The sequence below is a fragment of the Oenanthe melanoleuca genome, chromosome Z (assembly GCF_029582105.1).
Source record: "Oenanthe melanoleuca isolate GR-GAL-2019-014 chromosome Z, OMel1.0, whole genome shotgun sequence".
In the NCBI taxonomy this organism is placed as follows: domain Eukaryota; kingdom Metazoa; phylum Chordata; class Aves; order Passeriformes; family Muscicapidae; genus Oenanthe; species Oenanthe melanoleuca.
The window spans coordinates 18,427,164-18,447,911 of NC_079362.1; the positions used below are offsets into that span (position 1 = coordinate 18,427,164).

At 47.1% G+C, this 20,748-nt stretch overlaps 1 protein-coding gene across 1 annotated transcript in view; it reads left to right on the top strand.

Annotated features, from left to right (window-relative positions):
• The first annotated feature begins 5,233 nt into the window (after window positions 1-5,233).
• The window catches only part of LOC130265600 (uncharacterized), a 36,875-nt gene continuing 21,360 nt past the window's right edge, over window positions 5,234-20,748 (top strand). The window contains exons 1-9 of the mRNA XM_056514781.1: window positions 5,234-5,423; window positions 6,351-6,388; window positions 6,827-6,949; window positions 8,714-8,836; window positions 10,589-10,711; window positions 12,469-12,591; window positions 14,352-14,474; window positions 16,237-16,359; window positions 19,527-19,649. Coding sequence (XP_056370756.1) covers window positions 5,348-5,423; window positions 6,351-6,388; window positions 6,827-6,949; window positions 8,714-8,836; window positions 10,589-10,711; window positions 12,469-12,591; window positions 14,352-14,474; window positions 16,237-16,359; window positions 19,527-19,649 — 975 coding nt within the window. The 5' untranslated portion in view covers window positions 5,234-5,347. The remainder of the gene's footprint in view (window positions 5,424-6,350; window positions 6,389-6,826; window positions 6,950-8,713; window positions 8,837-10,588; window positions 10,712-12,468; window positions 12,592-14,351; window positions 14,475-16,236; window positions 16,360-19,526; window positions 19,650-20,748) is intronic.

Genomic DNA, 20,748 nt, shown 5'->3' on the forward strand with positions numbered 1-20,748 from the left:
AAGAGGTCCAAAACAGGATGGAGGGGATGAAGGAGGAGATGAGGGAGGAGATGAGGGAGGAGATGAGGGAGGAGATAAGAGAGGAGATAAGAAAGATCAGTGCAGCACCAGTGCGAGTCATAGGCCCCAAATCTAGAACCCAACGCCCCCCAGCTAGGGAGAGAGGGTACACCCCACGAGCTGACCTGTGGTTTTTCCTGCGAGACCATGGAGAAGACATGGAAAAATGGGATGGGAAGCCCACTTCTGTCCTGGCAGCATGGGTGCGTCAGCTCAGGGAGGGAAATGCTAACCGAGGGAACCGTGCTAAGATGAAGGTAGCCTCAACCTCCCATGGTAAAGGTGCAGGGTATCACAGAAGGGAGGATGATCTGTCAGATCCCCTGGAAGGAACCTCCACTATGTATGCCCAGGAAAGAAATAATAACCAGGGCTAGAGGGGCCCTGCCTCTAGCCAGGGAGAGGCATGGGATGACAGGATCTATTGGACAGTGTGGGTGCGATGGCCTGGCACATCAAAGCCACAGGAACATAGAGTACTAGTTGATACTGGTTCACAGTGCACCCTGATACCATCAGAACACGTGGGGAAGGTACCTGTTTCTATTGTTGGGGTGACGGGGGGATCACAGGAATACACTTTGCTGGAAGCTGAGATTAGCCTGACAGGGAAGGGATGGCAGAAACATCCTATTGTAACTGGCCCAGGGGCTCCACGTATTCTAGGCATAGACTTCCTCAGGAATGGCTACTACAAAGACCCAAAGGGGTTCAGGTGGGCTTTTGGAATAGCTGCTGTAGCAACAGAGAGCATTAAGCAGTTGAACACTTTGCCTGGACTATCAGAAAACCCATCTGCAGTGGGGCTCCTGAAAGTGACAGAGCAACAGGTACCAATTGCCACCATGACAGTGCACCGCCGGCAGTACCGGACAAATCGAGATGCTGTGATCCCCATCCACAAGATGATCCGTGAGCTGGAGAGCCAAGGGGTGGTGAGCAAAGCCCACTCACCCTTCAACAGCCCCATCTGGCCTGTGCGAAAATCTAATGGAGAATGGAGACTGACTGTGGACTATCGTGCCTTGAATGAAGTGACTCCACCGCTGAGCGCTGCCGTGCCAGACATGCTGGAGCTGCAGTACGAGCCATTTCCAAGGAACCGGTTAGAGCAATTATCTCTGCCTTTTGTGCAGAGGTGCCTACTGATAAAGGTCTTGATTTTATTACTTCTTTGCAGATGGTAATTGCATACTTGGCATGTTGCTTTTTACTGATGACGGAACTGCTCCTATCAGTAAACTAGGTTTTTGCATTATTAAGGGGATGTTCTTTAGGTCTGGATGGCTGGAATAGGTGGCTTCGATGGTTTTTAGGCAGTTAGGGTGTGCCGGTTCCCCTTGGTTTGGTGCCTCAGCCCCGGACACCATCTTGTGTGTGGTGCCTCAGCCCCGGACACCATCTTGTGTGTGGTGCCTCAGCCCTGGCCACCATCTTGTGTGTGGTGCCTCAGCCCCGGACACCATCTTGTGCCTCCATCAAGTCCAACTCTGAAGGAAATGAGTTGCTGTTTTGCTGGCAGGCAGGGCCAGCACCCAGACACCATTTAAGGAGTAAGTGTCATTTCCAGTTGTGCAAAGCAGCGAAGAAATACAAAAGGATAAGATAAGCAATGCACTGGATTATTACTGCAAAAGTTTGCCTGTAGGGATTAAGAAAGATACGTCACCAGTTACTGTAATATTTGACCATCATCCTGACACACACGTCCCCTGGGGTGTTCCTGGCACTGCAAAGGATTGGAGAGGTACTCCCAGTTACAGAGAATTATTATGTGGTTTGCTCACCTGCAGGAGAGTCCACCAGTGTTGCTGTGGGAATGCCCAGATTTTATACTGTTGAATAAACAAGCTACCGCAACTTCTGGTTTCATCCTACACTTGGCAAGGGCTCAGGGAGGAGCCAAGGGAATTTACTTTGACCATATAACTTCCAGCAAAATCAAATAGAGATATCTGATTTTGTGGCCTTGTCTGGCTTCTAAGTGTGAAAAGGTAAACACCTGTTTCTCTAACAAGATTCATATTTTGTTAATGGGTAAATATAAATATAATGCTTAGTTGGAAGATTTCTCTGGAAGTCAGCTTTGGCTTAGGGCTTGTTGTTGAGGCCTTAGTACTTCTCTGGAATTGTCCTTATGCAGGCAGTGATCCTGTCCCCTCAGCTGCAATGGAATCCTCAGCTCTTCCCACAGGGATTGCTCAAGCTCTGCTTGTGCTGAGCTCCTTGTGAGTGGAGTCATCAGTCTCTTGGATGTGCAGATATCACAGATGTCACAGTGTCCATAATTTTTGCGGGATCCACCAAGGTAAGTGGGAAGTTCTCTGCAGCTCTGACATGGAAATTGTCCAGCTGGGTGTCCTTCGCTGTGAGTCTGAAGCACAGCAGCTCTCTGGCCACATGGTGCTGCTGGCAGAGCTGGCTGTTGCTACTCAAGGCTCAGGAGGCACCTGAGCTGCCTTGCTGCACTGCAAAAACCATCTCAGTGCTCAGTGGCACCTCCCGACCCTCGTCTCAGTGAGAGTCCTGCTGGCAGGGTCAGAGCAGCGGCTCATCGGGATCTGCTGCCCGTGCTCTCCACTCGCCCTGGCCCCGGCAGTCCTGGCCCCGCAGCCATGCACACACAGGGAATGGGAACTGCTGCTGATGTTTCTGGAGCTGCGCTGCTGCTGCTGCTGGAGACACCTTGATGAATGAACTAGTGGGATTATGGGCCATATTGGCCTGTGAGAGCAAGGGCATGAAGGTGCAGATGGTCCTGTCAGTCCTATTTCTCCATATCTCTGGAAACCAAGGAATCTTTCTTGATCCTGTGAGGCACTGAGTTTGCAAAGTAATGGTTCCTTTGTTGTTCTTGTTTCCCTTTGGGCAGCATCCAGACTTGAAGCCAGCTGAGCCTCTCTCCATACTGGCGTCTCTGTTGCAGTGAATCAATAGAGGGAGTTCAGGAGCTGGGGACAACCATTTCAGGATGGTTCAAGTTCTCCAGTTCAAGTCCTGAGTGGGACTCAGAATAAAAACTGTACCAAACTACAACTCTATTGGGAGTTCTTTCTTTGTCATCCTGTGAATAAGCTCTACATTAACTTTCTGAATTGTCCAATTTTTTTTGTTTTGTTTTGTTTTGTTTTGTTTTGTTTTGTTTTGTTTTGTTTTTAAGATGGAAGGTCCCGTTTCTGGTGGTTTTAGTATGGTTTAAGAATTGGGGAAGGGTCTCCTTCTGAGACAAGATTTTTTTGCTTTTTTACTTCCTTCATATATATTCATAGAAGCGTAGACTATTGTTGTATGGTTACATAGCTCCTAGGTAACTTCCATACTTTTCCTACCCTGATAGGCAAAAAAGACAAAACACATTCCAAAGGCTCCTATCCTGTCTTAGCTCCTCTGGGAACCAATGTTAAAACATGTTCTCAAGAACACTTTCTCATAAAGTAGTTCTAGCATGTACATATAGTACAACTAGTAGCAAGAAAGTGGGGCTCCAGAAGAGCTGGAATCAAAGGGGGGAAATTTCCTAATTATTGCGCTTCTAATTGGGAATTCTTATGGAAAATTATGCAAATTTTCCAAATTTGTAAAACCACATTCACCCTTTGTGGGGCAGTCATTTTTCCATATCTGCCCCTGGAGTTCTCCAGTTAGGGACCAGAACTGATATCACCTCCTACACTAATATTGTCTCAAAAGTATTTTGTTTTGTTTCTCAATCATTTTGGGCATCACTTCCTCCACACTGCAGTACCTTTGGGATACGGCCCATTGCCCAATTTTTGCACAGCTGTGGTACTTGTACATGAGGCAGAAAGTGGAATTTCATTTCCAGATGCTAAATTCCGATGAGGAGTGGGGCAGCCAGAGCATCCTGTGCAGATACAGGCCTGCAGCTGTGACTCGAGAGCATTTTGGTTCCTGCCCAGTGCAGCAGGGGCATCTCCTGTGTGCCTGCTGCTCCTTCCCTGTGCCCATGGATAGTAGGTACAGGGTTCTGCAAGGGGAATGGGACGGAGGCTGGCAATGGAGTGCAGTGGAAAATGTTGGAAAAATGTTTGACTGTAACAAATTGTGAATTCCTTAAGCTTTACCAGACAGTGCTTAGTCCTGTATTCCGCCATTGCAGTGATTATTGTGTGATTTTCTTGATTGTTGATTATTGTGTGATTGTCTTGAGAATAAAGAGATTGGTTGTGTTAAGAAGGTAGCTGGAATGCATTCAAGGGGATGAAAGTAGTTTTAGGAGGCTCTTGACCACCAAAGGAGTATTTGAGGAATGGGATGTTCCCCAAACCACTGTGTCAGGGACCAGAGTCGTGTCTGCGGCCCTGCCATATTTGATCCATGTTTGAGCAGGTCGACAAGGCAATGAAGAAAATTGTATTGTTTAACAGGTGGGAACATGACCCTTGAAAGGGAAACAATGTATTGGTGAATCAGTGGGCATTTCACTTTTGGGAAAGGAACAATGCCTGATGGAGCCGTTGCTGGCATGGAGTCAGTATCATGAGCCATCGTGGCCTCATCTCACGCAATGGCCATGTGTGAGCTGAGCTGTGACTGGGAAAATTCCAGACCTCAGCAGGAGATAGAAAGCCTTGTTCAGGGGTGGAGGGGTGAGAAGGACATGATGCACACCAGTTTGATCCAGGAGATGTCCTGAAAGTTCACTGCATACCCAGCAGGTCCTGCCAGTTTGACTGCTCCCAAAGTGGAATAATGGCAGAGATGAACATACACAGGAGCCCTGGGCATGTCCAATAATTGTGCAAATATGTGGAGACATTTGTTAGGAAATATTTCAGCTGTTATGCCAACAGTGCCTTCTCTCCTAGTTCTGTGCAATGCTTTGGGCCATTTTCTTGCTCTGGTTTCCTTTGCTTTGGTCCTATCTGAGTGCTCAGTTCAGGTACAGGCTGTAGGTGCTTGGGGCACTCTTGGAGTTACTCTTGGATCTCTTGAACCAGAGGGTTTGGCCCGCCCAGGGAATTTGTGCTGCTTTGGGACAGGAAATCTTCCCATGCTATTTTGTGTTTGCTGTAGGGATGGTTGGGCTGCTTTGCATTAATTCAGGGAGCAATGCAGAACGTTTGCTTTGTGATGTCAGGGCAGGGTTGCCACGTTGTTGTGGTGACATCAGAAGCTGCCTTGGTGCACAAAGGGCCTCAGTGCCAGAGCCACCCTTGGGTGTGCTCAGCGCAGGAACATCCCACGGTTTGTCAGTGGGCAACAGCACAATGACAAGAGCCTTGTTTTCTTTTGTGTTCCAAACTTGCAAAACAGTGCAACAATAATGGAGGATATCGTTGCTGCAATTTGTGCAGTTTATGGCATTGGTTATTCCAGCTATTACCTGACTAACCTGGGACGTAAGTAGAGATTTTCCTTGGGTGTAACCTAACCTGGCTTTTGTATGTCTTCCTGCTCTGTCTTAGTGACTGGCTTGATTTGAAAACAAAGAGCATTAGGATGCCACTGGTTTGGTAAAACCCTATCAACACATTCCACTCAAAATGGGGTGTCTGTTGCCAGGGGAATGTGGGCAGCATTTGCAAGGGAACCTGTAGGGGTTGCATTCCCTCCATGGGAGAGTCTTTGGCAGCAGAGTCTGACATTTCCTCCGTTTGCTGGGCCAAGTAGGGCAATTTTGAAAACGCAGACTGGGAGACCTTCTCAGAAGGCCTTCTAAAATTTCTGCAATTCTTACAAGAATTCAGAGAAAGCTTCTTTTTCCTAAATTTTATCATGAAAAGATTTGACTGTCTAACTTGACCCTTTACTAAGTTCTAAGTGGAAACACTAAAATAGTGTTTCCCTTTACAATGAAAAACTGCAAAGCAGTGAGTTTTTGATCCTGAACCCTGGAGCTGCTGCTGTGCTATATCACTGCCAAAAGAACTTCCACAGCTCAGAGGGATTTTGGGGAAGATTTTTCTGGGCAACTCTTTTCAGCAAGTTAATGAGAATTAGTGCATGCAACTAATTGAAAAAAGAAGTACCAGAAGGGTGGATAAAAAAGCTGCTTTATGTGTAGGGCAGAAAAGAAGCATTGATTAAAGAACTATTTGCAATATATTGATTAAATTTGTATTAATTTGCTGGCAAAACACTCCAAAGCATAGAAACAGCTGAGAATATTGACCTGTTCTCTTGCTGCCAGTGTGAAAGAGCTGTGTCTCCTGGATGCCTGTTGTGAAACAGAAAATGCTCTCTGTTTGGGTTGACTTGTTTTGTGGGATTCATCAGTCCAGGCAGTTGTCTCAAAGAATCTGCTTCATTTTCTTTGCCCAATACAGGTCACCTGAAACATGTGCTCAGAACTGCCATAAAAGAGGTGAGTGAGAAAGGAATATTTAATGTTCCAGAAGTTTAAGAAATGAGGTAAAGGTAGTGAGCTTGGCCTGTGGCAGGAGAGTGTGGAGGATTGGCTGGGTAGGATAAAAGAAAATCAATTTCCATGTCTCAAGCATCAGTGGAAAAGCCATGGTTGGCTATGACCTAATTTTTTATTTCAGAGCTTTAAAGAACACAATGCTCAGATTTCAGAGAGAATGTTGCTTGCAGATTATACAAAATAGGGTGGAATATTGCATTCAGAGCCATATCCAGATCTGTCAAATTAAGCCATTATAATTTAGATGGAGATCCTTATAATTCCATTCCTATGACAGATCATGATTTCGCTGTAGGAGAGCAGGCTATAAAACTCAATAGAAATAAGGCTATAAATGATAGGTAATAACCTGACCTTCACGCTTCCCTCTGACCACAGAGTCAAGAAGCAGCAGAAGACTCTCCTCTGGCTCTCACAGCTACTAGAGAAGAGGCCAAATATAAGAAAAATGACCGCAGAACACCAGCTCTGGTCACACCACAGTCTGAATATTCCGAGGGGGTAAGTGCCAGTCCTTGCCAGCTCAGACTTTAGTACAAGACAGAGCTGCAAGTTCTTGAGCAGCCAACACTTGCTATTGGTGGCTGAGGATACTGAGTGCTGGAGTCCTGTCAGGATGTACCAATTCCCACCAGCCTGTGAGAGCTTGATAATGGGTTTTGATCTGGCATGATCTGGACCCAGCTTGCACGGCTTCTTATAGAGGCCAGCATGAAGATGAAGGATACTAACCCCGAGGAGGGATCATGTCAAAGACCTAGAGCTCATCCTTGTAGGATACATAGGGGACACTGTGGTCAGGAGAAGCCTTTCCCCCTCCACAAACTGGCCAAGGAGCTACAATCACAAAACGGTTGATCAGATCATGCAGGCTCTTTGGGATGCTTTGCCCTCATGAGCTTCTTGGGCGTGTTTGCCTTGGAGTATTTCAGACACACATTGTGAAGTTGCAGCTTGAAGTGAGAGATTTGGTGTCTTTCTTGACAGGTTGTTTTTTTTCCTCTTCAGGCAGAGCAGTCAGTAGGCGAGTGCAGTCTGAGTACACCCGTGTTTTGATAAGCTGCAAAGAGATGATTGTGCTGTCCATGAATCCCTGTGGGCCTAGGGATGTCCTGTGTGTCAAATGACAAAAACTGTGTAGTTCTGGACCCATTTCTGAGGCAAAACACAGAGACTACATGTGTCTCTTGACATTTTCTATTGTGTGGTGTGCCTTGATAACTCCGCTTGAAAATGCCATTAGGGCCTGCAGAGGGGGAAAAGCTGAAAGACTTGGACTGCTGTTTTGTGTTGCTAAGAAGAGGAAAGACATCGTGAAATTCTCAAAGTTTTATTATAAGTCACATGTGCAACATTGTGCCTGCTGTGCTGCCTGGGAGAAAAGGAGCCAGGGGTGCCAGACAAGAGCAACTGAACATTATGCAGTGTGTGCCCAGGTGGCCAAGAAGGCCAAGGGCATCCTGGCGTGTGTCAGCAATAGTGGGGCAGCAGGGGCAGGACAGTGAGCTGTGCCCTGTGCTGGGCACCGCTGCGGCCGCTGCTCGAGTGCTGTGTCCAGTTCTGGCCCCTCTGGAGCAGAAAAACATTGAGTGGTTGGAGCGTGTCTAGAAAAAGGCAAGGGAGCTGGGAATGGGTGGGAGCACAAGTCCAGCGAAAAATGTGCTAAGGGATCTTTTGTCTGGAGGAAAGGGAAGCTAATGATGGACATTCCAAGCACAATACCATAAATGCCTACATGACAGTCCGAAACATAAGGGCTCTTCCATGTGAAGCTTCCAGTCACTGCATCCAGATGCGTTCGACACTAGAGTAGGTGACGATTTGATTTTTTGTTTTTTTGGTATGCTGGTCTGCTAGGAGGAGAAACCCTGCTCATTTTGTCTTTATGCAGCAAGCAATGGTGCTTTTCCTCAAGATTTGCTTTTCCCGCACATTATGCGATACTGATAGTGTTTTAGTTTTCCAGGACTGCAGCAGCCACAGCTGATTATTCCCTGATTTTCCATTTCAAAGCTTTAAAAAACCCAGAGCTCAGTTTTCAGAGGGAACCTTGCTTGCTGGTAGTAGCCAGGGTGGAATATTGATTTCAGAGCCACATGACATTCTGTTGAATCAGCCTATTTTGTTTTAGTTGGACTGACTTAGAATCCCAGTGCTGTGACAGTTTATAATTTTGCCTTAGTAGATCAGGTTGTAGAGTTGAATAGAAATAAAGGTATAAATGATAGGTAATGGCCTGACCCTCATGGTTTTCTCCGTCCACAGGGCCCTGAACCAACAGAAGACTATCCACTGACGCCCTCAGCTCCTGGAGAAGATGACAAGGAAGAAGAAATTGGCCAGAAGTCTTCAACTGTGGTCACACCACAGTCTGAATATTCTGAGCAGGTAAGCACCAGTTCTGGCTGGCAATGCCCTTAGTACAAGACAGAGCTGCAAGTTCTTGAGCAGTCAGCACTTGATATTGGTGGCTGAGGATGCTGAGTGCTGGAGTTCGGTCAGGACCTAGCAATTCCCACCAGCCTGTGAGAGCTTGATAATGGGTTTTGATCTGGCATGATCTGGCCCCAGCTTGCACGGCTTCTTATAGAGGCCAGCATGAAGATGAAGGATACTAACCCCCGGGAGGGATCATGTCAGAGACCTGGAGCTCATCCTTGTAGGATACATAGGGGACACTGTGGTCAGGAGAAGCCTTTCCCCCTCCACAAACTGGCCAAGGAGCTACAATCACAAAACGGTTGATCAGATCATGCAGGCTCTTTGGGATGCTTTGCCCTCATGAGCTTCTTGGGCGTGTTTGCCTTGGAGTATTTCAGACACACATTGTGAAGTTGCAGCTTGAAGTGAGAGATTTGGTGTCTTTCTTGACAGGTTGTTTTTTTTCCTCTTCAGGCAGAGCAGTCAGTAGGCGAGTGCAGTCTGAGTACACCCGTGTTTTGATAAGCTGCAAAGAGATGATTGTGCTGTCCATGAATCCCTGTGGGCCTAGGGATGTCCTGTGTGTCAAATGACAAAAACTGTGTAGTTCTGGACCCATTTCTGAGGCAAAACACAGAGACTACATGTGTCTCTTGACATTTTCTATTGTGTGGTGTGCCTTGATAACTCCGCTTGAAAATGCCATTAGGGCCTGCAGAGGGGGAAAAGCTGAAAGACTTGGACTGCTGTTTTGTGTTGCTAAGAAGAGGAAAGACATCGTGAAATTCTCAAAGTTTTATTATAAGCCACATGTGCTACATTGTGCCTGCTGTGCTGCCTGGGAGAAAAGGAGCCAGGGGTGCCAGACAAGAGCAACTGAACATTATGCAGTGTGTGCCCAGGTGGCCAAGAAGGCCAAGGGCATCCTGGCGTGTGTCAGCAATAGTGGGGCAGCAGGGGCAGGACAGTGAGCTGTGCCCTGTGCTGGGCATCACTGCAGCCGCTGGTCGAGTGCTGTGTCCAGTTCTGGCCCCTCTGGAGCAGAAAAACATGCAGAGACTGGAGCTTTTCAAGAGAATGTCAAGGGAGCTGGGAATGGGTGGGAGCACAAGCCCAATGAGGATGAGTTGAGGGAACTTTAGTCTGGGGAAAGGAAATCTCATGGAGGAGTTTCTAGGCACACATCCATGAATGCCTATGTGAGAGTTGTCCCCACAAGTTCTGTTCCATTCCAAGCGTCCCCTCATTGCAACCAGGTGCTTTAGACACTCTACTAGGTGACACTTTGATCCTTTGGTTTCTTGGGTTGTTGGTTTGCCAGGAGGAGAAGCTGTGCTCATTTTGTCTTTGTATAGCAAGCAAAGGTGCTTTGGCTCAAGATTTCCTTTTCTGGCATAATATGAGATTCTGATAGTGTTTTAGTTATTCACACCTACAGATGGCTATTCCCTAATTTTCCATTTCAAGGCTTTAAGGCACTCAGAGCTCAGTTTTTTGAGAGAAGGTTGCTTGCTGATAGTTGCCAGGGTGGAATGTTGAATTCGAATCCACATGTAGTTCTGTTGAATCAGCCCTCATAATTTTGTCAGAGTGACATAGAATACTGTTGCTGTGACTGTTTATGAATTTTCTATAGTAGAGCAGGTTGTAGAGCAGAATATAAAAAAGGGTATACATGATAAGTAATGACCTCTTTGTCATGCTTCTCTCTGTCCACAGATTTCAGAACCAACAGAAATCTATCCACTGAGTCCCTCAGCTCCTGGAGAAGAGGCCAAAGAGGAGGAAACTGAGGGCAAGTCTTCAGCTGTGGAGACACCACAGACTGAATATTCTGAGGCGGTAAGTGCCAGTCCTTGCTGGTGCTGACTGTAGTACAAGACAGAGCTGCAAGTTCCCGAGCAGCCAGCACTTGCTGTTGGTGGCTGAGGATGCAGAGTGCTGGAGTCCTTCAGGAGCTCACAATTCCCGCCACTCTATGGGAGCTTGATAATGGGCTTTGATCTGTCATGGTTTGGTCCCAGCTTGCAGGGATTCAGATAGAGGACACCATGAAGCATGAATCATACCAAGCCCCCAGGAGGAATCATGTCAAAGACCTGGAGCTCCTCCTTGTTGGATGCACAGGGGACACTGAGGTCTGGAGGGACTTGTCCCACACCACAGACTGGTCAAGGAGCTACAGGCACAAAAATAATGATCTGATCACAGAGGCTCTTTGGGATGCTTTGTCCTCACGAACTTCTTGTGTATGTTTACCTTGGAGTATTTCAGAGACACATAGTGGATTTGTAGCTTGAAGTGAGATATTTGGTGCCTTTCTTGCCAGGTGGTTCTTTTGCCTCTTCAGGCAGAGCGGTCAGTAGCAGAGTGCAGTCTGAGTGCACCTGTGTTTTCATAAGCTGTAAAGAGATGATTGTGTTGTCCATGAATCTCTGTGAGCCTAGAGATTTCCCTTGTGGCAAAAGTCAAAATTTGCCATAGTTCTGGACCCATTTCTGAGGCAAAACCCAGAGGCTACATGTATCTCTTGACATTTTCTATTGTGTGGTCTGCCTTGATAACTCCGCTTGAAAATGACATTTGAACCTGGAGAGGGGGAATAGCTCAAAGACTTGGACTATTGTTTTGTGTAGCTAAGAAGAGGAAAGATATCATAAATATCTTGATGCTTTATTTCAAGTCAGATGTGCAAGTTCGTGCCTGGTGTGCTGCCTGGGAGAAAAGGAGCCAGGGTAGGCTGTTAAAAACAGCTGAACATAACAGCTGAACATGAGGCAGTGTGTGCCCAGGGGGCCAACAAGGCCAAGGGCATCCTGGCCTGTGTCAGCAATAGTGGGGCAGCAGGAGCAGGGCAGTGAGCTGTGCCCTGTGCTGGGCATCACTGCAGCCGCTGGTCAAGTGCTGTGTCCAGTTGTGAGTTTTTCTGAAGTAGAAAGTCATTGAGGGACTGGATTATGTCTAAAGAAGTGCAAGGGAGCGGGGAAGAGGTGGGAACACAAGCCCAATAAGGATGAGTTGAGGGAAGATTCACCAGGGAAAAAAAGTCTCTTGATGGACCATCCAGGCACACTTCCATAAATGCCTACATGACAGTCCTCCACATAAAGGGCCTTCCATGCCACATATTCCCTCATTACATCCAGATGCTTTAGACACTGGAGTACGTGACACTTTCACACTTTGTTTTTTTGGGTTGCTGGTTTACCAGAAGGAGAAGCCATGCTCATTTTCTCCTTATGCAGCATGCAGTGCTGCTTTCACTTAAAATTTCCATTTCCAGCATATTGTGAGATTCCGATAGTGTATTAGTTTTCCACATCTGCAGCAGCCACAGCTGGTTATTCCCTAATTTTCCATTTCAGAGCTTTAAAACACTCAGAGCTCAGTTTTCAGAGAGAAGGTTTCTTGCTGATAGTAGCCAGAGTGGAGTGTCGAAGCCACATGCAGTTCTGTTGAATCAGCCCATATAATTTATTTGGAGTGACTTAGAATCCCATTGCTGTGATAGTTTATTATATTTCCTTAGTAAATCAGGTTAGAAATGAGGTATACATGATAAGTAAGGGCCTCTTTGTCATGCTTCTCTCTGTCCACAGAGTCCAGAACCAACAGAACACTATCCACTGACTCCCTCAGCTCTTGGACAAGAGGCCAAAGAGGAGGAAAATGAGAGCAAGGCTTCAGCAGTGATGACACCACAGTCTGAATATTCTGAGGCGGTAAGTGCCAGTCCTTGCTGGCACTGTCTTTAGTACAAGACAGAGCTGAAAGTTCCCGAGCAGCCAGCACTTGCTTTTGGTGGCTGAGGGTGCTGAGTGCTGGAGTCCTGTCAGGATGTACCAATTCCCACCAGCCTGTGAGAGCTTGATAATTGCTTTGATCTGGCATGATTTGGTCCCAGCTTACAGGGATTCAGATAGAGGACACCATGAAGCATGACATATACCCAGCCCCAGGAGGGATCATGTCAAAGACCTGGAGCTCAGCCTTGTTGGATACGTAGAGGACACTGTGGTCTGGAGAGACCTGTCCCACTCCACACATTGACCAAGGAGCTACAGGCACAAAACATTTGATCAGATCACAGAGGCTCTTTGGGATGCTTTGTTCTCACAAGCTCCTTGGGTGAGTTTACCTGGGAGTATTTAAGAAGTACATTGTGGATTTGCAACCTGAAGAGAGGGATTTTGTGCCTTTATTGCCAGGTTGTTCTTTTTCCTCTTTATGCAGAACGGTCAGTAGCAGAGTGCAGACTGAATGCACCTGTGTTTTGTTAAGCTGCAAAGAGATGATTGTTTTGTCCATGAATCGATGTGGGCCTTGTGATGTCCTATGTTGTAAAAGCCAAAATTTGCTTATTTTTGGTCCCATTTCTGAGGCAAAACCCAGAGGCTACGCATATCTCTTTACACTATCTCTTGTGTGGTCTGACTTGATAACTCCATTGAAGAATGTCATTAGAGTCTGGAAAAGGGAAATTCTGAAAGACTTGGACTGCTATTTTGTGTATCTAAGAAGAGGAGAGACATCATGGATTCTCAATGATTTATTCTAAGTAAATGTTCAAGTTTGTGCCTGCGGTGCTACCTAGGAGAAAAGGAGCAAGCGTTGCTGGTCAACTGAAGCTGAACATGAGGCAGCATGTGCCCAAGTGTCCAAGAAGGCCAAGGGCATCCTGGCGTGTGTCAGCAATAGTGGGGCAGCAGGAGCAGGGCAGTGAGCTGTGCCCTGTGCTGGGCACCGCTGCAGCCACTGCTCGAGTGCTGTGTCCAGTTCTGGGCCCCTTCTAGAGCACAAAAACATGGAGAAGCTGGAGTGTGTCTAGAGAAAGTCAAGGGAGCTGGGAATGGGTGGGAGCACAAGCCCAATGAGGATGAGTTGAGGGAACTTTAGTCTGGGGAAAGGAAATCTCATGGAGGAGTTTCTAGGCACACATCCATGAATGCCTATGTGAGAGTTGTCCCCACAAGTGCTGTTCCATTCCAAGCGTCCCCTCATTGCAACCAGGTGCTTTAGACACTCTACTAGGTGACACTTTGATCCTTTGGTTTCTTGGGTTGTTGGTTTGCCAGGAGGAGAAGCTGTGCTCATTTTGTCTTTGTATAGCAAGCAAAGGTGCTTTGGCTCAAGATTTCCTTTTCTGGCATATTATGAGATTCTGATAGTGTATTAGTTTTCCACACCTGTAGCAGCCACAGATAGCTATTCCCTGATTTTCCATTTCAGAGCTTTAAGGCACTCAGAGCTCAGTTTTTTGAGAGAAGGTTGCTTGCTGATGGTAGCCGGGGTGGAATGTTGAATTCGAATCCACATGTAGTTCTGTTGAATCAGCCCTCATAATTTTGTCAGAGTGACTTAGAATCCCATTGCTGTGACCGTTTATGATATTACCTTATTAGAGCTGGTTGTAGAGCAGAATAAAAATAAGGGTCTAAATGATAGGCAATGGCCTTTTTGTCATGCTTCTCTCTGTCCACAGAGTCCAGAACCAAGAGAAGACTATCCACTGAGTCCCTCAGCTCCTGGAGAAGAGGCCAAAGAGGAGGAAATTGAGCGCATATCTTCAGCTGTGGAGACACTACAGTCTGCATATTCTGAGGCGGTAAGTGCCAGTCCTTGCTGGTGCTGTCTGTAGTACAAGACAGAGCTGCAAGATCTTGAGCAGCCAACACTTGCTATTGGTGGCTGAGGATACTGAGTGCTAGATTCCTGTCAGGACCTAGCAATTCTGACCAGCCCGTGAGAGCTTGATAATGGCCTTTGATCTGGCATGATTTGGCCCCAGCTTGCAGGGCTTCTTATAGAGGCCGGCATGAAGCATGAAGGATACCAAGCCCCCAGGAGGGATCATGTCAAAGACCTGGAGCTCAGCCTTGTTGGATATGTAGGGGACACTGTGGTCTGGAGGGACCTGTCCCACTCCACAGACTGGCCTAGGAGCTACAGGCACAAAAAAGGTTGATCTGACCACACAGGCTCTTTGGGGTGCTTTGTCCTCATGAGCTTCATGGGTGTGTTTACCTAGGAGTGTTTCAGAGACCTATTGTGGAGTTTCAGCTTGAAGTGAGATATTTGGTGCCTTTCTTGCCAGGTTGTTCTTTTGCCTCTTCAGGCACAGTGGTTAGTAACAGAGTGCAGTCTGAGTGCACCTCGTATTGATAAGCTGCAAAGGGTTAATTGTGTTGTCCATCAATCCCCATGGGCCTAGGGATGTCCTGTGTGCCAAATGACAAAATTGGCATAGTTCTGGACCCGTTTCTGAGGCAAAACCCAGAGGCTACATGTATCTCTTGACACTGTCTATTTTGGAGTTGCCTTGATAACTCTGTTTGATAATTCCATTTGCATGTGAGGTGGGGGGAAAGCTGAAAGACTTGGACTATTGTTTTGTGTATCTAAGAAGAGGAAAGACATCGTGGAATTCTCAAAGTTTTTTATAAGTCAGATGTGCAATTTTGTGCCTGGGTGCTTCCTGGGAGAAAAGGAGCCAGGGGTTGCTGGTCAACATCAGATGAACATGAGGCAGCGTGTGTCCAGGTGGCCAAGAAGGCCAAGGCCATCCTGGCCTGTTTCAGCAATAGTGGGGCAGCAGGAGCAGGGCAGTGAGCTGTGCCCTGTGCTGGGCACCGCTGCAGTCACACCTTGAGTGCTGTGTCCAGTTCTGGGACCCTCTGGAGCAGAAAAACATGGAGGTGTTGGAGCATGTCCAGAGAAGTGCAAGGGAGCTGGGAAGGGCTTTGTGCAAAAGCCCAAATTGTATGTGCTGAGGGAGCTGCAGTAATGGGGAAATAGAGGCTCATGATGGACCATCCAGGTACAATTCCATAAATGCCTACATGACAGTCCTCCCCACAAGAGCCGTTGAATGCCAAGCATCTCCTTACTGCATCCAGATGCTTTAGACACTGGAGTGGGTAACACTTTGATCCTTTCGTTTCTTGGGTTGTTGATTTGCCAGGAAGAGAAGCCATGCTCATTTTGTCTTTATGCAGGAAGCAAAGCTTTTTGGCTTAAGATTTTCTTTTCCAGCATATTATGAGATTCTGATAGTGTTTTAGCTTTCCACATCTGCAGCAGCTACAGCTGACTTTTCCCTGATTTTCCATTTCAGAGCTTTAAAGAACTCAGAGCTCAGTTTTTTGAGAGAAGATTGCTTGCTGATATTAGCCAGGTTGGAATGTTGAATTCGAAGCCACATGCAGTTCTGTTGAATCATCCCATATAATTTTGTCAGAGTGACTTAGAATCCCATTGCTGTGACTGTTTATGAATTTTCCGTAGTAGAGCAGGTTGTAGAGCAGAATATAAAAAAGGGTATACATGATAAGTGATGACCTCTTTGTCATGCTTCTCTCTGTCCACAGAGTCCAGAACCAAGAGAACACTATCCACTGACTCCCTCAGCTCCTGGAGAAGAGGCCAAAGAGGAAGAAATTGAGCGCATGTCTTCAGCTGTGGAGACACCACAGTCTGAATATTCTGAGGCGGTAAGTGCCAGTCCTTGCTGGTGCTGTCTGTAGTACAAGACAGAGCTGCAAGATCTTGAGCAGTCAGCACTTGCTATTGGTGGCTGAGGATGCAGAGTGCTGGAGTTCTGTCAGGACCCAGCAATTCTGATCAGCCTGTGAGAGCTTGATAATGGGCTTTGTTCTGGCATGATTTGGTCCCAGGTTGCTGGGGTTCTGATAAAGGGCAGCCCTAAGCCTGAAGCCTCCCAAGCCCCAGGAGGGATCTTGTCAAAAACCTGGAGCTCAGCCTTTTTGGATGCATAGGTGACTCTGTAGCCTGGAAAGACCTGCCCCACTTCACAGATTGGCCAAGGAGCTATAGGCACAAAACGGTTGATTTGAGCACACAGGCTCTTTGGGGTTCTTTGTCCTTAGGAGCTTCTTGGGTGTGTTTACCTTGGAGTATTTGAGAGACAGTATTGTGGAGTTGCACGTTGAAGTCAAAGATTTGTTGCTTTTAATGCTAGGTCATTCTTTTGCCTCTTCAGGCAGCGAGGTCAGTAGCAGAGTGCATTCTGAGTCTGCCTTTCTTTTGATAAGCTGCAAAGAGATGGTGTCTATGGTGTCCATGTGGTGTCCATGAATCCCTGTGGGCCTAGGGATGTCCTGTGTGCCAAATGGCGAAAACTGCATAGTTGTGGACTCATTTCTGAGGCAAAACCCCGAGGCTTCGTATGTCTCTTAACACTTTCTATTGTGTGATCCTCCTTGATAACTCCATTTGAAAATATTATTGGAGCCTGGAGAGGCGGAAAAGCTGAAAGACTTGGACTGCTGTTTTGTGTAGCTAAGCACAGGAAAGACATTGTGGAATTTCAAATGTTTTATTCTTAGTCAAATGTGCAACTTTGTGCCTGAGGTGCTGCCTGGGAGAAAAGGAGCCAGGGGTGCTGGTCAAAAGCAGCTGAATATGAGGCAGCGTGTGCCCAGGAGGCCAAGAAGGCCAAGGGCATCCAGGCGTGTGTCAGCAATAGTGGGGCAGCAGGAGCAGGGCAGTGAGCTGTGCCCTGTGCTGGGCACCGCTGCGGCCGCTGCTCGAGTGTCCAGTTGTGGGTCCCTCTCTAGCAGAAAAACATGAATGCATGGAGCATGTGTGGAGAAGGGCAAGGGAGCTGGGAAGGCTTGTTTGCTGGTTTTGCATTTAGGGATGTTGACTGAGAGGGGTCTGAGAGGAGGAGCACGGGCACAGAAACAGAGGAGGTCTTCTTTTCCCTGTAGGGGTTCCTCTGTAACCTGTAGGGACAGATCAGAGGGCTGGTTTAGTAGTTGACAGCCTGGGTAGTTAATTGAAGAGTTATTTCGCTTTCATAAATTGCACCTGTGTAGTTAATTGGCCTCTTTGCACTTCCATCAAAGAATGATGTAACAGCTGGGTCAGGCCGGCCTGGCCCTGGCTGAGCCCGGTCCCCCCTCGGCCTGGCTGGGCGGGGTGTGGGGGAGCCACCGAGGCCTCTCTCTCCCTGTTTTCAGCTGGGGAGCCCTGGTGGCTGGGGGGGGACGCCTTTTCTGAATTCCTGGTCCCCACCTCCCCGTGCGGCCATGGCTCAGACGGGGCTTCTGCTGCAGTTTTAGAAGCCACCAGGAGAGAGACAGAGGCCCGAGCTGACCGCGCCATGTGGAGAGGTGCAGCTGGGCTTTGCAGTTTTGTCCGGCCTCTTCCACATGGCCCGTGCGGCCCGAGAAGCTCTAGCACGTTTCCCACATGGCATGGCCCAGCTCTCTTCACCTTTTAGGTGCAATTTTAACTCTTAATGCCTGGATAACACTACAGATTTTCTGAGCTCCCCTGAATGAGAGGAATCCAGTGAGTCAGTAAAATGAACCCTAAGTTCCAGATGGGAAGAGATTGAAAAAATGCCATTGATAAGTGGCTGAAAAACCTTTTTTGTGGGCTGTGAGGGGACTGGATTACACTAAATTCGTTTAAACTGTGAGAACCTACTTGGGGGAGGTTAAAGTGCTTGAGGAAAAAATATTTTTTGCTCTGAGGGAGTGGGGCACTCTGTTTTGGGGCTGGAAATATGGACAGAGACATTCAATAGAAAAAGAGATGAAGAGAATTTTTTCTTTGAGCAGCTTGTCTTTAAAAGTGATACCCCCATGTGTGTAGCATAATCCATAACACAGCTCTGGAAAGACCGTGAAGATGGGAGGAAGTCCCACAGTTTGCAATTTTCTCCACCGGCAGACACAAAATGTGAAAGTGAAGATATCCCCTAGGTCTAAACCAAAAAACGAACTTTTCTCTCCAGAGTGAACTGAAATGATTATTTAAGTGGATAACTGACTAAAGCGTTCCCTGTATGTTGTTGTTGAGAAATGTGGAACGTGAGGAAGAAGGGAAGACTGATCTGGAAATAATGTTCTGAAATTATTTTTTTTTCCCCTGTGTTATTAACAAATTTCTTCTTATGCCATTTTAAGTTTTTGACTTGCCTTGTTTTTGCTCCCAAATCCTATCTCTAAAAGTAATTGAATATATTAGAACTGGCAAACCCAAATCAAGTCTTGACAGGGTGGGAGCACAAGTCCAGTAGGGATGTGCTGAGGGACCTCTAGCCTGGGGAAAGGGAGGCTCATGACGAACCATCCAGGCACACTTCCATAAGTGCTAACATGACAGTCCTCCCCACGAGGGTTGTTTCTATTCCAGGCATCTCCTCACTGCATCCAGATGCTTTAGACACTGGAGTAGGTAACATTTTGATCCTTTGGTTTCTTGGATTGTTGGTTTGCCAGGAGGAGAAGCCATGCTCATTTTGTCTTTATACAGCAAGCAAAGGTGCTTTGGCTCAAGATTTCCTCTTCCAGCATATTATGAGATTCTGATAGTGTGTTAGTTCTTCACATCTGCAACAGCCACATCTAGTAACTCCCTGATTTTCCATTTCAGAGCTTTAAAGAAATCAGGGCTCAGTTTTCAGACAGAAGGTTGCTTGCTGATAGTAGCCAGGTTGGAATGTTGAATTCGAAGCCACATGCAGTTCTGTTGAATCAGCCCTCATAATTTTGTCAGAGCAACTTAGAATCCCATTGCTGTGACCGTTTATGAATTTTCCATAGTAGAGCTGGTTGTAGAGCAGAATATAAAAAAGGGTATACATGATAAGTAATGGCCACTTTATCATGCTTCTCTCTATCCACAGAGTCCAGAACCAACAGAAGACTATCCACTGACTCCCTCAGCTCCTGGAGAAGAGGCCAAAGAGGAAGAAATTGAGCGCATGTCTTCAGCTATGGAGACACCACAGACTGAATATTCTGAGGCGGTAAGTGCCAGTCCTTGCTGGTGCTGTCTGTAGTACAAGACAGAGCTGCAAGTTCCTGAGCAGTCAGCACTTGCTGTTTGTGGCTGAGGATGCAGAGTGCTGGAGTTCTGTCAGGACCTAGTGATTGCCCCCAGCCTGTAAGAGCTTGATAATTGCTCTGATCTGGCATGATTTGGTCCCAGGTTGCTGGGCTTCTTATAGAGGCCAGCATAAAGCATGAAGGATACCAAGCCCCCAGGAGGGATCATGTCAAAGACCTGGAGCTCAGCCTTATTGGATGCATAGGTGAAACTGTTGTTTGGAAAGACCTGTCCCACTCCGCAGACTGGCCAAGGAGCGACAGGCACAAAAAAGTTTGATCTGATCACAGAGGCACTTTGGGGTGCTTTGTCCTCTCAAGATTCTTGGGTGTGTTTACCTTGGAGTATTTCAGAGACACATAGTTGAGTTAGAGCTTGAACTTAGATATTTGGTGCCTTTATTGCCAGGTCGTTCTTTTGCCTCTTCAGGCAGAGCGGTCAGTAGCAGAGTGCAGTCTGAGTGCACCTGTGTTTTGATAAGATGCAAAGAGATGATTGTGTTGTCCATAAGTACCTGTTGGACTAAGGATGTGCAGTGCCAAATGACAAAAACTGCATAGTTCTGGACCCATTTCTGAGGCAAAACCAAGTGGCTACATGTGTCTCTTGACACTTTCTATTGTGTGGTCTGCCTTGATAACTCAATTTGATAGTGCCATTGGAGCCTGGAGAGGGAGAAAAGCTGCAAGACTTGGCCTGCTGTTTTGTGTTGCTTAGTACAGAATTTCAGATGCTGTATTTTAATCAATTGTGAACTTGGGCAATATCAGCAAGGGTTTCTGGACAACAGCACCTGAACATGAGGCAGTGTGTGCCCAGGTGGCCAAGAAGGCCAAGGGCATCCTGGCCTGTGTCAGCAATAGTGGGGCAGCAGGAGCAGGGCAGTGAGCTGTGCCCTGTGCGGGGCACCGGTGCAGCTGCTGCTCGAGTGCTGTGTCCAGCTCTGGGCCCCTCTGGAGAAGAAAAACATTGAGGGGCTGGGTCATGTCTAGAGAATAGCAAGGGAGCTGGGAAGGGTG